Source organism: Vulpes lagopus, chromosome 17 (assembly GCF_018345385.1).
Source record: "Vulpes lagopus strain Blue_001 chromosome 17, ASM1834538v1, whole genome shotgun sequence".
In the NCBI taxonomy this organism is placed as follows: Eukaryota; Metazoa; Chordata; class Mammalia; order Carnivora; family Canidae; genus Vulpes; species Vulpes lagopus.
Genome location: NC_054840.1, coordinates 27,161,824 through 27,176,612, shown reverse-complemented (window position 1 = coordinate 27,176,612; position 14,789 = coordinate 27,161,824). Strand labels below are relative to the sequence as shown.

Sequence of the window (14,789 nt, the reverse complement as noted above, 5' to 3'; positions counted from 1 at the left end):
AGGCAGAGACACAGGCAGAGGGAAAAGCAAGTTCCATGCAGGGAGCCCGACATGGGACTCGATCCCCGGTCTCCAGGATCACTCCCTGGGCCAAAGGCGGGCGCCAAACCGCTGCACTACTGGGGCTGCTCCAGCATGTATATTTAAACTCAGTACCTGATAATAATGATAACAATTTCCACTTTGAAAATTTGTTTTGTGCCAGGCCTAGAAATCTGTGTGCTTTAGGTCATTTAATCCTTACCATCACTCTGTGATATAGGTATTGTTTGATGGGAATGCAGAGATGCAGACAAGTCAGGCAACCTGCCTCAGTCACAGAGCCAGTGAGATGCAAAAAGCTAGGACTACAAGCTTGTCTGGTCCCAGAGCCTGGGCCCCAAACTAACTCTGTTGCCTCTGGACTCGGCTCCTGCTATTTCCAGTTGATACTGACTCGATTGGAGGGTTGGCTGACTTCAGTGGCTGAGCATCCTGTCTGCTGGGAATTTCTGTGTCCTGCACACCACACAAAGGAAGGACTACTTGTCCCCTTCTCTTTCAGAGTAGGCCTGGTCAGGATGGGGTCATGCAAGTACTTTTGCTTATTGGCCCAGAATACATATACAGAACATCTAGTTTTTAAAATATTCTTTAAGCTTTTATTTTGAGATCATTTCAACTTACAAAAAAGACTCGTAAAAAGTGGTATGAAGAATCCCTGTGGGGGCGCCTGGCTGGCTCAGGTGGTAGAACATGTAACTCTTGATCTCTGGGCTATAAGTTTGAACCCCATGTTGGGTGTAGAGATAACTTAAAAACAAAGTCTTTTTTGGGGGGGTACAGTATACTTTATTGATGGTATATGACAAGGTAGGGCTCCCCAAGCCCCTCCCTTTCCTCGGGGTCTGGGATGTAAATTGGAGGTCAGGAGATTCTCAGTGTGTTGGGGGATTAAGTTGGGGCAGGGACTCCCCAACAGCTGAGGGCCTCTCTCTTCCTTTTGTTCTTGCTGGGGCTGGTGGTCCAGGAGGCCCTTACTCTTTGGAGGCCATGTGGACCATGAGGTTCACCACCTGGTTGCTGTAGCTGAATTCATTTTCATACCAGGAAATGAGCTTGACAAAATGGCCATTGAGGGCAATGCCAGCCCCGGCGTCGAAGGTGGAAGAGTGGGTGTCACTGTTGAAGTCGCAAGAGACAACCTGGTCCTCAGTGTAGCCCAGGATGCCCTTGAGGGGGTCCTCCGATGCCTGCTTCACCACCTTCTTGATGTCGTCATATTTGGCAGCTTTCTCCAGGCGGCAGGTCAGATCCACAACTGACACATTGGAGGTGGGGACACAGAAGGCCATGCCAGTGAGCTTCCCGTTCAGCTCAGGGATGACCTTGCCCACAGCCTTGGCGGCGCCAGTGGAAGCAGGGATGATGCTCTGGGCAGCCCCTTGGCCGTCACACCATAGCTTCCCAGAGGGGCCGTCCACGGTCTTCTGGGTGGCAGTGATGGCATGGACGGTGGTCATGAGGCCCTCCATGATGCCGAAGTGGTCATGGATGACTTTGGCTAGAGGAGCCAAGCAGTTGGTGGTGCAGGAGGCATTGCTGACAATCTTGAGGGAGTTGTCATACTTCTCGTGGTTCATGCCCATCACAAACCTGGGGGCATCAGCAGAAGGAGCAGAGATGATGACCCTCTTGGCTTCACCCTTCAAGTGAGCCCCAGCCTTCTCCATGATGGTGAAGACCCCAATGTACTCCACAACATATTCAGCACCAGCATCACCCCATTTGATGTTGGTGGGATCTTGCTCCTGGAAGATGGAGATGGACTTCCCGTTGATGACAAGTTTCCCGTTCTCAGCCTTGACTGTGCCGTGGAATTGGCTGAGGGTAGAATCATACTGGAATATGTACACCATGTCGTCGAGGTCAATGAAGGGGTCATTGATGGTGACAATATCCACTTTGCCAGAGTTAAAAGCAGCCTTGGTGACCAGGTGCCCAATACGGCCAAATCTGTTCACTCCGACCTTCACCATCGTGTCTTGGTGACACAGCTGGCACTGCACCAGAAGATGCAGCTGTCTGTCCAGCAGGGAGGAGCACAGAGCCTAAAAACAAAGTCTTAAAAAAAAAAAAAAGAAGAAGAATCCCAGTATATCCTTCACCCAGATTCACTAATTGCTAATATTTTGTCAAATCTGTTTTATTTCTTTCTCTTTAAAAAATGTATTTTTTCCAAACCATTCAAGAACCAACTCCAGGCCATTATGCCTCTTTATGCTGAAATATTTAAACATGAATCTCCTATGAAAAAAGACATTTTCTCACATAACCATGGTAATTATAAACTCAGAAAATTTAACATAACTTAAATTCTATTACTGATATTAAAATTTTAAAAATTATCTTAATAATGTCCTTCACAGAATTTGCCCCTCCCCCCAGTACAGGATCCAGTCTAGTGTATTTACTTGTTGTGTGGTCTTGTTTTTTAACAGCCCCCAAAGTTTTCCCTAAGCCTTTGAGCATGGCCCCGTGAGTCAAGTTCAGGGGATGCCAATGTGTTTGTTGTGAGCCAGGGCATTGGACCATAAGCTCTAGACTGGGATCCCAGGCCTTGCCCTGCTCTTGACTTTGAAAGGTCACTGAGGCCTCAGTTTCTTCACCTGCCAGTGGGGAAGAAGGGAGAGCTAGACTAACAGGTCACGAATCCTCTTCAGCCCTTAAGGCACCAAGATAAATAAATAAACAACAAAAAAAAATCATTTTTCATAAGTTTTTTTCTTAAAAAAAATTTGGGTAGGAAGAAACCTGCCTCCTTCAGAATCTGTCAGTTCTGAAAGGCTGCTAAATGATTTTATTTTCCGGATGTCTTACTTCTATGATGTTGTCTTTTCTTTGCCATTATCTTTTGCAAATGCTTGGTTGACAGTCTTTTTCATCTTAGGAGTATTTTGAACATAATATGACTGTTTATTTAATGTCTCATGCACTTCAGAAGATAATGACCAGAAGAAGGGACTGTTTACCTATTTTTTTTCAAGCATTATAGCTTACTCAGCTCCAGACTTTCCAGAGAGCCTACATTAATTTGTCTTTATTTTGTCAGTTTGGAGTTAGATTAGCACTTGTAAGCTTTTATTCTTTCTCTTCTGAAATCTGATGTGAATATGTCACCCAGATTCCTTGGCATTTACATTTATTTTACTTCCATGGGTTTCACCACCCAGACACAAATACTTGGCTGGGAAATCCATAAAGTGATTGCAAAGTTGTAAAATAGGGAGAATGACAGTTTAGCCGCACGATTTCAAAGTAATTTTCATTTTCTTTTCGGGGCTACTCTTAAAATTAAGAGTTTTTAAAAAGTTTGTCGCAGATTTTAAGGTGGCAGGTATTTGTTTTTTCAAGCCATTTTCCCTATGGCAGTTGCATATAGATTTAAACATGTACACCTTCGGTGAACACCTGCTGAGTACCTACTTTGTTCAGGTACCGCATTGGTCCTTGGTGCGCAGGAGGGAATTGGGGCACTGAGTTTGGTGGGGGGAGACAGACATGAGCTCAAGTAATTTCAAAAGTAAGATAAGTGCTCTGCTAGGGGTACCGGACGGGACACTCTAGTACAAGAGAGGAGTGGTCACCTCTGCCAAGAGGAGTGTGGTGAGGCTATTCTTGGCAATCATTACCTTTGAGAACTTAATACTTGGCTTTCTAGATAATTTGTGAATTATTCCCTGCTGAATTTTTCTACTTCATCACCCCATTCGATACAAACCCGTTGAACTCTGAGCTCTTTGGAGGAAGCAGCTTTTTTGTATCTTCAGAGAATCAGAGTGTCTAAGCTTGAAGCAGTGTGTATAGTAGGCCCACAATAAATATTTGCTGAAGTCAGGAGCTGCATTGATGTTAATAGTCGCCTAATAGGGGCCACCCCATTTGGTATTGCCAAAATAGAGCTCTTTCCTCTGATGATTTCACATTAAGGAGGCACCTAGGGGGATCCCTGGGTGGCTCAGCCGTTTAGCACCTGCCTTCCCCCCAGGATGTGATCTTGGAGTCCCTGGATCGAGTTCTGCATCGGCTCCCTGCGTGGAGCCTGCCTTTTCCCTCTGCCTCTCTCTTTCTCTCTCTGTGTCTCTCATGAATAAATAAATAAAATCTAAAAAAAAAGAAAAAGAAAAAAAAAAAAGGAAAGAAAAGAGGCAGCTAGACATGAAAGAAAGATTGAAAATGGACATAAGGAGGTGGCATTTTAGGCATCTCTGGAAGGCTATGAACCTTCTGATTTGGGAGAAAGCCAGGACATGTTAGAGGAGGGGAGGCTGATGTAGCCCAGACTTCTAGAATGTCTTAAAGAGAGTCTTACTCTGTGAAGCATGGGAGGGAATGGATGTGGGGAAGCAGATACTGCAACACAGAAGCTCCTTTTATAAGGTGGGGGTTCCAGCAAAGTTTGAAAACTGTGTGGTGTTAATTCTACAAAAAAATATTTTTTTCTCTTTTTTGGTTTGTGGGCAAGCAAATATTTTCTGTATATATCTGTGAGAGTGCCTACATTGAAAACTCTGCAAACTAAGCACTAAAAATTTGAAAAAATAATCTCGATAGGCTTGGCATGATGGGTTACAAACAAAATGTTTTCGGCCGAGAGGAGGATATGTGGTTAAACAGTAACAAATGTGAAAAAGAGGGCTCTTTGGGTTGACCAAAGCTCCATGTGAATAAGCAGTGTGTTCAGGCTGTTGCCCAAAATGCTGATGTCATCCAGGCTATTAACAACATGGCATTACAGACATGTGGCCTAGTACCTTGAGGGAATAGTCATAAATGAACCCACAAATTTATCAGCAAAGATGTTCATTAGCTTTTTATTCTGAGTGAAAAATGGAAGTGAATTAAATGTCCAACAATAGGAGCTTAGAAGTAAATCATGATGCAGCATGAAGCTATGAAAATTTATTTGAAGAATAATTAGTAATATGGTAAATATTTTTATACTAATAAATTACACTTAAGGACATAAAAGCAGGAGGCTTTTGCCTAGAAAACTCTTCTCCAAATGGCAGAAACAAAGGAGAATTAACAGATGTAAAGTGCTCTGAGCAAGATAGAATTTCTTCATCTGTTCGGGCTGCCTTAACAAAATACCACAGACGGGGTGGCTATAAACGTTGAAACTTTTTTCTTACAGGTTCATGGTGCCATCATGGTTATAGGAGGCCCTCTTCCGGGTCACAGACTTCTCTTTGCATCCCCACATGGTAAAAGGGGCTAAGAATCTTCTGGAGTCTCTTTTATAAGACACTAATTGCACTCCCAAGGGCTCCACCCTCATGATTTAAGCCCCCCGCCTACTAATATCAGCATCTTTGTTGTTAGAATTTCAATGTAAGAGTTTTGCAGGAGGGGCACAAATATTCAAACAATAGAGAGGTTTATTGCAAAAGGTTCACGAGGACCTCAATGGATACTATGGATGGAAATTCCTATCCAAAATAAGGGTAGGCTTTAAAAAAATTATTTTCTTTTAATCTCTAATTACAACATTATAACTGCAATAAAAATTGTTTAACAAAGGAGAAAAAAAAGAATCTCAATTGATTACCTTTAATTGCCTCAGTTGTTCAATTACCTTGTTCTCTGCTGGTACTTGTCAGTTTGCAAACTTTCTTTTAGAGTTGCAGCCACGGTATGGTTCAGAAGTGGTTGAGAGTCATGTGGACCTGTGTTCTCTTACACCATGGCTGATCCTGCTAACTCATGGCCGCCTGGAAAGAGCTGGTGTCTTTTCATTATGCTACTCTGAGAAGCCCCAAGCAATCATATAATCAAACCAGCCAAAATTGTTCTAGGCATTGTCCCAGAAATTTTATTTATATTAACTCATTAAAGTTTGTCTTAACAAATTTGTAAATGTCCCCATTTTACAGATGGGTGAACTGATGCCTAGAGAGGTTAAGTCATTTTGGTCAATTGATAGCACTTGGTACTGGAGTTGTAACTCTTTAGTCATCTTACTATAGTCATCTTACAGTAATTTTTAAAATTAATAAGATATCATTAACAATTTGTATTTTGTTCCATAATTTTCAAAATCATTATGTGCAATGACTAAAGCTAGAATGAGGAAAGAAGTTTTGTCATAGTTATTTAAGCAAAAGCTAGACAATCACTTCTTAGATGGGTGGGGTTATACTTGGGATATGGAGATAAATGAAGTTTTTGCTTGGATTCTTTCTTTTCTTTTCTTTTTTTCTTTTTTTTCCTTTCTTTCTTTTTTTTTTTATACATTGTTTCTAAGTAATCTCTACACCCATCATGGGGCTTGAACTTACAACCCTGAGATGAAGTCCCCAAGCTCCATTGACTGAGCCAGCCAGGCATCTCAACTTTGATTCTTTCTAACTTTGTAATTTTATGATTCTATAAATAGGTATTACCTATCTAATCACTATCTTATACCTTTAAAGGATCTTCTAGGGACAAGCAAAACACAAAACCAAAAACACCTTTTTAATGTTATATTGCATTTATAAGTAAATGGTTGAAATTCTTTTAATTGAGGATAATGATTTAAAAATGAGGTTTAATTCTTAATGTAAGGAGTTTTGACACATATTTGTATAAAGAAGTAAATGACAAAGATGATTATTTTCTAAGAGGAGGTTTTGAAGTAGACAGAGTTGGAAAACACTTTAGGGTATTTATCTCCTAATGGGATGGGATTGAGTGAGAGGAAGAAGGCGTCACAGAAAGGAGTAGAGCAAGAAAAAGGGTAAGTCAACTCCTCCCAAGAGAAACTTTACTATCTAACAATTTCACCCAGAACTAGCCCTCTTGGGTTAATGTGGTCACCACCTCTTTTACCTGATTCTGATCAGATTGGTCTGGAGAGTGATCTGGGTGCTAGATTTTTTAAAATTTCCCAGATGATTCTAATGTGCAGCCAAGTTTGAAAACCATGGTTTTTGATCCAGATTTTTTTTTTAACTTTTGATCTGTAGTTTTTCCTGATGAGATATTTTAGTATGTAATTGTCTGTATCCTCCATGGAGACATTCTAAAAATGTCTAAAAAGTCATTTTTATATTGCTAAATGGAGTGTTCTATAATTGTCAATAGGTCTAGTTTGCTGGAAGTATTGTTCTAGTCTTCTATATCTTTTCTGACTTCTTTCTTTTCTTTGGAGGAAGGAGGGGCAGAAAGAGAGGGAGAGAGAATCTTAGGCAAGTTCTATGTGCAGCCATAGAGCCCAACACGGCTGGATTCCACAACCCTGAGATCATAACCTGAGCTGAAACCAAGAGTGAGATGCTTAGCTAACCGAGCCAAGCAGGTGTCTTTCCTTTCTGATTTCTTTTTTTTTTTTTAATTTTTATTTATTTATGATAGTCACAGAGAGAGAGAGAGAGGCAGAGACATAGGCAGAGGGAGAAGCAGGCTCCATGCACTGGGAGCCCGACGTGGGATTCGATCCTGGGTCTCCAGGATCGCGCCCTGGGCCAAAGGCAGGTGCCAAACCGCTGCGCCACCCAGGGATCCCTCTGATTTCTTATCTATTTGTTCTATCAACTATTAAGGAAGGAGTATTGAAATTGCCAATTATATGAATTTGTTTTTCCTTTTATACTCTAAAAGTTTTTGCTTTATGAACTTCAAAACTTTGCTCATGAGTGCATTATACATTCAGTATTATGTTTTCTTGATGAGTCAATGTTGTTATGGAATCTCTCTATCCTGATAATGTTCCTTGTTCTAAAATCTGTCTGATATTAATAAAGACATTCCCAAATTCTTATGCTTTCTATCTTTCTCATCCTCTTACTTTAAACCTACCTGTGCCTATATATTTAAAATAAGTTTTTAAAAAAGATTTTACTTATTTATTTAAGAGATAGAGAGTGACTGAAAATGGGGAGAGGAAAAGAGGGAGAAGAAGAGAGAAAGAATCTCAAGTAGACCCTGACATGAAGCTCGATCCCATGGGCCAGAGACCATGACCTGAGCTGAAACTAAGAGTCAGATGTATAACTAACTGAGCCACCCACGTGCCCCTAAAGTGATTTTTTTTCCAAGCATCAAATAGCTGAATATTGCTTTTTAAACCAAGTGTGACAGTTTCTGTTTCTTTTAAATTATAGTGTTTTAAAAAACAAATTATAGTGTTTTATTTAATGTAATTAAATTTAATACTATAATTAATTTAGTAATTTATTAAATTTACCACAAATAAAAACAAAAATCAATAAAATGTACTATAAAAGATGATGATGCTTCCTTTGAAAATTAAAATTTTTCTTTGAAAAATGTCTATATGATTGACAAAACTCTAGGTCGATTCAGCAAGAAAAAATTATAGAAATCACCAATATCAGGAATAAAAGATGTGACATTACTAAAGATTTGAAATATAGACATTAGAAGGATAATAGGAGAGTAAAAAAATGTTATGGACAACGAATGTCAATAACTCAATAAGTTATATGAAATGGACAAATTCCTTAAAAGAGATCACTTACTAAAACTGGCATAAGAATTGAAAATATAAATAGTTCTTTTTTTTCTTTTTAAAGATTTTTATTTATTTATTTATTTATTTGAGAGAGAGAGAGAGAGAGGATGAATGGGGAGAAGGTGCAGAGGGAGAGGGAGAAGCAGGCTCCCCACTGAGCAGGGAGACCGATGCAGATGCGGGGCTCCATCCCAGGACCTTGGGATCATGACCCAAGCTGAAGCCAGATGTTTAACCAGCTGAGCCACCCAGGCACCCACAAATTTGATTAATTCTCTATTAAATAAATTACATTTGTAATTAAAAATCTTCCTCTCAGACTAAAGCTCTCCTCAAAAGTCACTTTGGGTTAAAACCTTTCAAATACAATTTTACTTTTAATTCATTCCTCTAGAGATACCTGGGTGGCTCTGTTGGTTAAGCATCTGCCTCCAACTCAGGTCATGATCCCGAGGTCCTGGGATGAAGTCCCATATCAGGCTCCCTGACCAGTGGGGAGCCTGTTCTCCCTCTCCCTCTCCCTTCACCCCTCCCCGTTTGTGCCTTCTCTCTGTCAAATAAACAAATAAAATCCTAAAAAAAAGTCATCCTTCCAAAATCTAGCAACTAGCTTCCTTAATATGAGATTTTGTTGTGTGTTTTTATTACATTGGTGATATCCCTCAGTTCTATTACAAGAGGCTATTTAAGTGAACATTTGCTTTACTTCTGCATGTATTTTAACTTGGGCCCAGTTTCAAAAAGTTGAAATAGGACATATATCAGAAAACTGCACATGTCATGAGGGCAGATCTCAGTGAATCCTCACAGAACAGGTGTATACTCTCATAAATAGCATCGAGAGCAAAAATAGAATATTACCACACCTCAGAAGCCTACCTTATGTTCTCTTGGTCACCAAACTCTATCTAAACTTCCACAGAGGTAACTAAACTTACTTCCCAAAACCATAGATGATTTTTACCCATATTTGAGCCTTATATAAATGGAATTTCACAGTGTGCACATTTGCATTTAGCTTTATCCTCTCAAAATTGTTAATGACATTCATCTATTATTACTGCTGTAGAGTATTTTATTGCATGAATATATGACAATTTATTTATCCTTTCAATAATTTAGGCCCAATTTTTATAGCTATTTGGATGTGCTTTAGAATATTTAGCATATCTTCCTCATATTGATTAATTCTGCATGTTTAAGTGAGAAAACATTGGGTGCCAAACCACCTGATAGCGCACGCATGTGGCATGGTAACATCTTCCTAAGTGGAAATGTAGGCTTTTTGGAGTATTGGTGGGTCTCTTTCTCCTTCCCTGCAGGTTGTTAAAAGGAGGTTTGTGTTGAATAGGTATATGGATACCATGCAGTTTGATACTACTTGCCCGACATTTCTTTCATGATGGCATAAAAAGAATTTTCTATTTTAAATATCATAACATTGGTATATTTGAGAAATGGAAGCCTTTAAATCATAACATCTGGGTCAGACAGTTTTTTTTTAAAGATTTATTTATTTATTCATGAGAGACACACAGAGAGAGGCAGAGACACAGGCAGAGGGAGAAGCAGGCTCCATGCAGGAAGCCCGATGTGGGACTCGATCCCAGGATCCCGGGATCACACCCTGAGCGGAAGGCAGACGCTCAAGTGCTGAGCCACCCAGGCATCCTAGACAGTTCTTTAGAGAATATGAATTGATTTGTTCTTTCTTGGAGATACTAAAATAACTTAGTGATCATTACCAAAAAATTCTTAAAAAATGGCATGCCCTTCTAAGACACGGTGGTAGTCTAGTTTCAGATCTGTGCTCTTCTACTTACTGACTGTGTGACCTTGATCAAATCCCTTATTCCTATCCACAACATTTCTTCATTTGAACTTACTTCATTGGGTTTTTATGATGATTAGTTTAAATTAAGAAAGCTATTAGACAAAGAAAATATACAGTCAACAATGTATGTTTAAATATGCTTGTTTCTTAGGTATTTGTAATAAAGAAAATTTGAAGCCACCTTAATGTCTGATCCTGGGAAAATGAAAAAAATAAACTGGGAGTATACTATGTATATAATAACATCTTCTATAACCATTTAAAACAATGTCTCTCAATAATTTAAGAAGTTGTGGGGAAATTATGAGCATATGGTGCAAAGTGAAAAAAGCAGGCTATACAATTGCATTCCAATTATATAAAGGCATATATTCACAGCAAGAAAGATTTGGGTGGGGGCGCCTGGCTGGCTCAGTTGGTGAGAATGCGACTGTTAATCTCGGGGTTGTGAGTTTGAGCCCCAGGCTGAGAGTAGAGATTACTGAAAAAGAAATTTTTTTAAAAAAGATTTTATTTATTTATTTGAGAGAGAGACAGAGATAGTGAGACAGAGCATGGGGGAAGGGGCAGAGGGAGGAGCAGGTTGAGTAGGGAGCCCCTTGTGGGGTTTGATCCCAGAACCCTGAGACCATGACCCGAGCCAAAGACAGATGCTTAACCAACTGAGCCACCCAGATGCCCCCCAAAATAAATCTTAAAAAAAAAGATTTGGGTTCTTTTGGTCATTGAGTACTTTAAATATCCATTGTTTATTTTTTCCAGCTTTATTGAGGTGTACTCAACAAATAAAAATTGTATATATTTAAAGTGTACAATACAATGTTTCGATGAATGACGGGATTCTGCTGTAAACTTAATTTTTTTCATTATTATTAATATTATTTAAGGGAAAAACAGGGCCCTTAGACATAGGACAGCCTGACCTTTGTTGAGGCTGGGAAGCCTCGATCTTCTCACCATGGTGGCCTCTTGGGCTGTTTTTCTACATATGCATTACGTGAATAAGTTGGTAAATTGAACACCAATAAAAAATAAATTTATTATTAAAAAAAAAAAGCGCACCTCAGCAAACAGCTGCCAAGTCTCCGACTTCTTAAAAATAATTCTGACTTCCTTCTTTCTAAAGCAAGACGGTGGTGACTACACTGGGAGCAAGTGTCATTGCAGTTGGCTCTGGGTCCTGAATTGTTGCAGCCTGTTTGCCTGGTAATCTTGCTGGTGAGTGGTTAGGGCAACCAGAGGCTGCTGGTCACCTAACTGCTAAGGATGGAGGTCAGCGTCTTTCACTAGTTCCCATCAGGGTTTCAAGAGCCCCAGTATTGGGCCCAGCCAGGTTTTCCATCCTTTCTTTTAAAAATTTTATTTATTTATTCATGAGAGACAGAGGGAGAGAGGCAGAGACACAGGCAGAGGGAGAAGCAGGCTCCACGCAAGGAGCCCGACATGAGACTCGGTCCTGGGTCTCCAGGATCATGCCCTGGGCTGAAGGCGGCGCTAAACCACTGAGCCACCTGGGCTGCCCTCCTTTCTAATTCAAAAGACATATTTATTCTCTGATACAGTTACTGAGGCCTTGGCCCAATGAGTTGTACGCAGAATCACTGCATATTAAAAGCAAATTGAAAATTTTCTTCGGTTGATCACGGGTAATCGATTTAAGGTAGTAAATGAAACCACCTCAGTGTCATTGAGATACAATTCAGTTTTTTCTTTGAAGAGGCATAAAAGTGCTCCATGTTTGCTATTTCATTTCTATTCGATTGTTGACCGAAGACACTTAAATGCACGGAATTTGTGAACACCTCGTATTCATATCATGCAGAGCAGACTTCTCAACGGATCTGTTTTCCAATGTAGTCTAGGTTGTTAACTGTTCCTGGCAAGTGCAGTCAGATCTAACGTCCAAATCAAGTTATTTATCCAGGTAGTAGGGTTTTGAAGGTTTTAATTTGCCTTTAGCAAAGATTTCCCTTCCCTTTTCCTCCTACCTCCCTGGTGTTTGGTTTTTCTAACTTAGAGGCCATGAGAACCTAACACCAAAGCAACTAGTTGGAAAGGGAAACATCCACGTAATTACTGGCTGTTTTGTCTATACAGTGTGAAACAAGAAGTTGGCATGATTTTATTTTTCACCTAGTTGACAATTTTCTTTTGTTTTGTCTTGTTTTGTTAGATTTCTTCAGACTGAAATGATTTGTTTACTCCATATTGTGTAAATCAATCCCTATGCTACAATACTTCTGTGACTATTAAAAAAAAAAAAAAAAGCAAGTGAGGAGTGAAACGAATAATTAAATTAAAAGCTGGGAGACTTTGTGATTTTGGTCCAACTTTGTCACCAACTGTTGTGTGACCTTGGGCAGGTCATTTCACCTCCTGAGGTTTCCATTTCCTAAAACGAGGAGACTGGGCAAGACAAGTTCTCAGGTGCCTGGTAGTTTCACGTCTTGAGTATGTGAGCTAGAGGATGTGGAATAAAGCTCTGGGGTGATCAGTTGGTGACTAACAGTTTTTGGTTGGCTCAGGGATCAGGATCATAGTTTTTAGCTGATTTCTAGAATCACTTCACAATTTTTAGCTGGATTTTTAAATTTAAAAACAATTTTTTCACAATTTCTGATTATAAATCGATACATGTTGCTGGAAGGAAACTTAGCAAATATACATGAGTGGAAAGAAGAAAATTTAAGTCGCTTGTAATCCTACACTGAGATACAACTAATGTCACCATGGTGTACATTTCCAGACTTAGGAGAACCATCTAAATGGAGTCAGTTCTTGGTACAACATTTGCTTTGAAAATGTCAGTTTGTTCCAACACAGTTGCACAAGGAAGCAACTTGAATAAGTCTGCACGCTCATAATTTCTTCCAGGAGAAACATCAGGTGAACATACACACACACACACACACACAAACCCCAAAAACCGCACCTGGCCGTGCATGCAAGTGCACAACATCTGCCCGAGGACAGGAGCCACAGCCATCAACGTCCGGCGGATACAGCTCTTTGTCCCAATTCAGATAACCCTCCTTCCATAATTTCATGATAATTGCAACCTGCAACCTTTCTTTCCCCCGACACCCTGGTGCCCATGGCACCCTTGGCACCCTGGCCATGCGAGCACCTGTCTTTAATTTTTCCCTCTTTCCTCTCAGCCTATTTTGTCCTCCCTGTTCTCTTGCTCATCTTCTTCTCCTTATTTCACCTTTCCCTCTCTATTTTCTACCCGTGGTTTTGTGCCTCTCCCGCACAGGGTGATGGGCCTGTGAATCTGTTGGCAACTTGGCAAGCAGGGAGATGCCAGCTTCCACAGCAAGCTGCAGGTCTCTTTCCAGGTAGCGTACCATAATTATAAAATGGACATTGAACTTGTGTAAAACTGTGCTTTTTTTTTTATTATTAAGTTTCTTTTTTAAATTTTTATTGTGTCACTGACAAAGTTTTTGAGTGTCGTGCCCCAAACCCGTTTTCCCTTAGGTCTTGCAGCTTTCCTCCCTCGATTTTGCATAGTGCAGTGATAACAGATACTTAGAAAATAGTTTATAACTTAAAAAAAAGTAGATAAGAACAAAATAATTTATTTAAATCATCATTTAGCTAAGTGTTTAAATAATAAATGATTAGTTTTATTAAATTTCAACCCTTGGGTATGTGTCCTATTAATATTCTGGGTGATGAAAGAAAAGTACTCATAAAGCACTTCTACTGCATACTAAGGTAGTGATGAACATCTGGACGAAAAGCCCTTGAGTGATCGTTTGAGTTTCTAGTTCAATTTCTCCGTTTAAATTTCTAATCTGGCAAACATTAATAGATACCGCCCACATACACAACAGCTCTGTGGTGTACTTGATAATTTTTAAGAGTGTAAAGGGTCTTGGGATCAAAATATTTGAGAATACCTGCTACATCCAGTTTCCTATAGCTTTTTATCCCTGTAGCAAATGTATAAAATTTCTTTAGTATTGACTTTCAGAAGTGCCACCTCTGAGTCTAAGAATGTGAATATTTTTTGTTTTTTAAAAACATTTTATTTATTTATTCATAAGAGGCACACACAGAGAGGCAGAGATATAGGCAGAGGGAGAAGCAGGCTTCCTGCAGGGATCCTGATGCAGACTCAATTCCAGGACTCTGAGATCACGCCCTGAGCTGAAGGTGGACGCTCACTCAACCACTGAGCCACTCAGGTGCCCCAGTTTTTCTTTTTCTTTCTTTCTTTTTTTTTTTTATTTAAAGATTTTATTTATTCATAGAGACACACAGAGAGAGAGAGAGAGAGAGAGAGAGAGAGAGAGGCAGAGACACAGGCAGAGGAAGAAGCAGGTTCCATGCAGGGAGCCTGACGCGGGACTTGATCCTGGGTCCCCAGGATCACGCCCGGACTGCAGGCGGCGCTAAACTGCTGCGCCACTGGGGCTGCCCTGGTGCCCCCATTTTTTTTTTTTCATTTTT

General features: G+C 40.0%; 1 protein-coding gene across 1 annotated transcript; it reads right to left on the bottom strand.

Annotated features, from left to right (window-relative positions):
- Positions 1-1,016: 1,016 nt before the first annotated feature.
- Positions 1,017-2,018, bottom strand: LOC121477474 (glyceraldehyde-3-phosphate dehydrogenase-like). The gene has a single exon (XM_041731833.1). It carries the CDS (start codon positions 2,016-2,018, stop codon positions 1,017-1,019), a length of 1,002 nt encoding a protein of 333 aa, XP_041587767.1.
- Between the last annotated feature and the right edge of the window lie 12,771 nt (positions 2,019-14,789).

Coding starts and splice junctions, on each gene's coding strand:
- LOC121477474 (XM_041731833.1), bottom strand. CDS start 2,018: ATGGTGAAGGTCGGAGTGAACAGATTTGGCCGTATTGGGCACCTGGTC.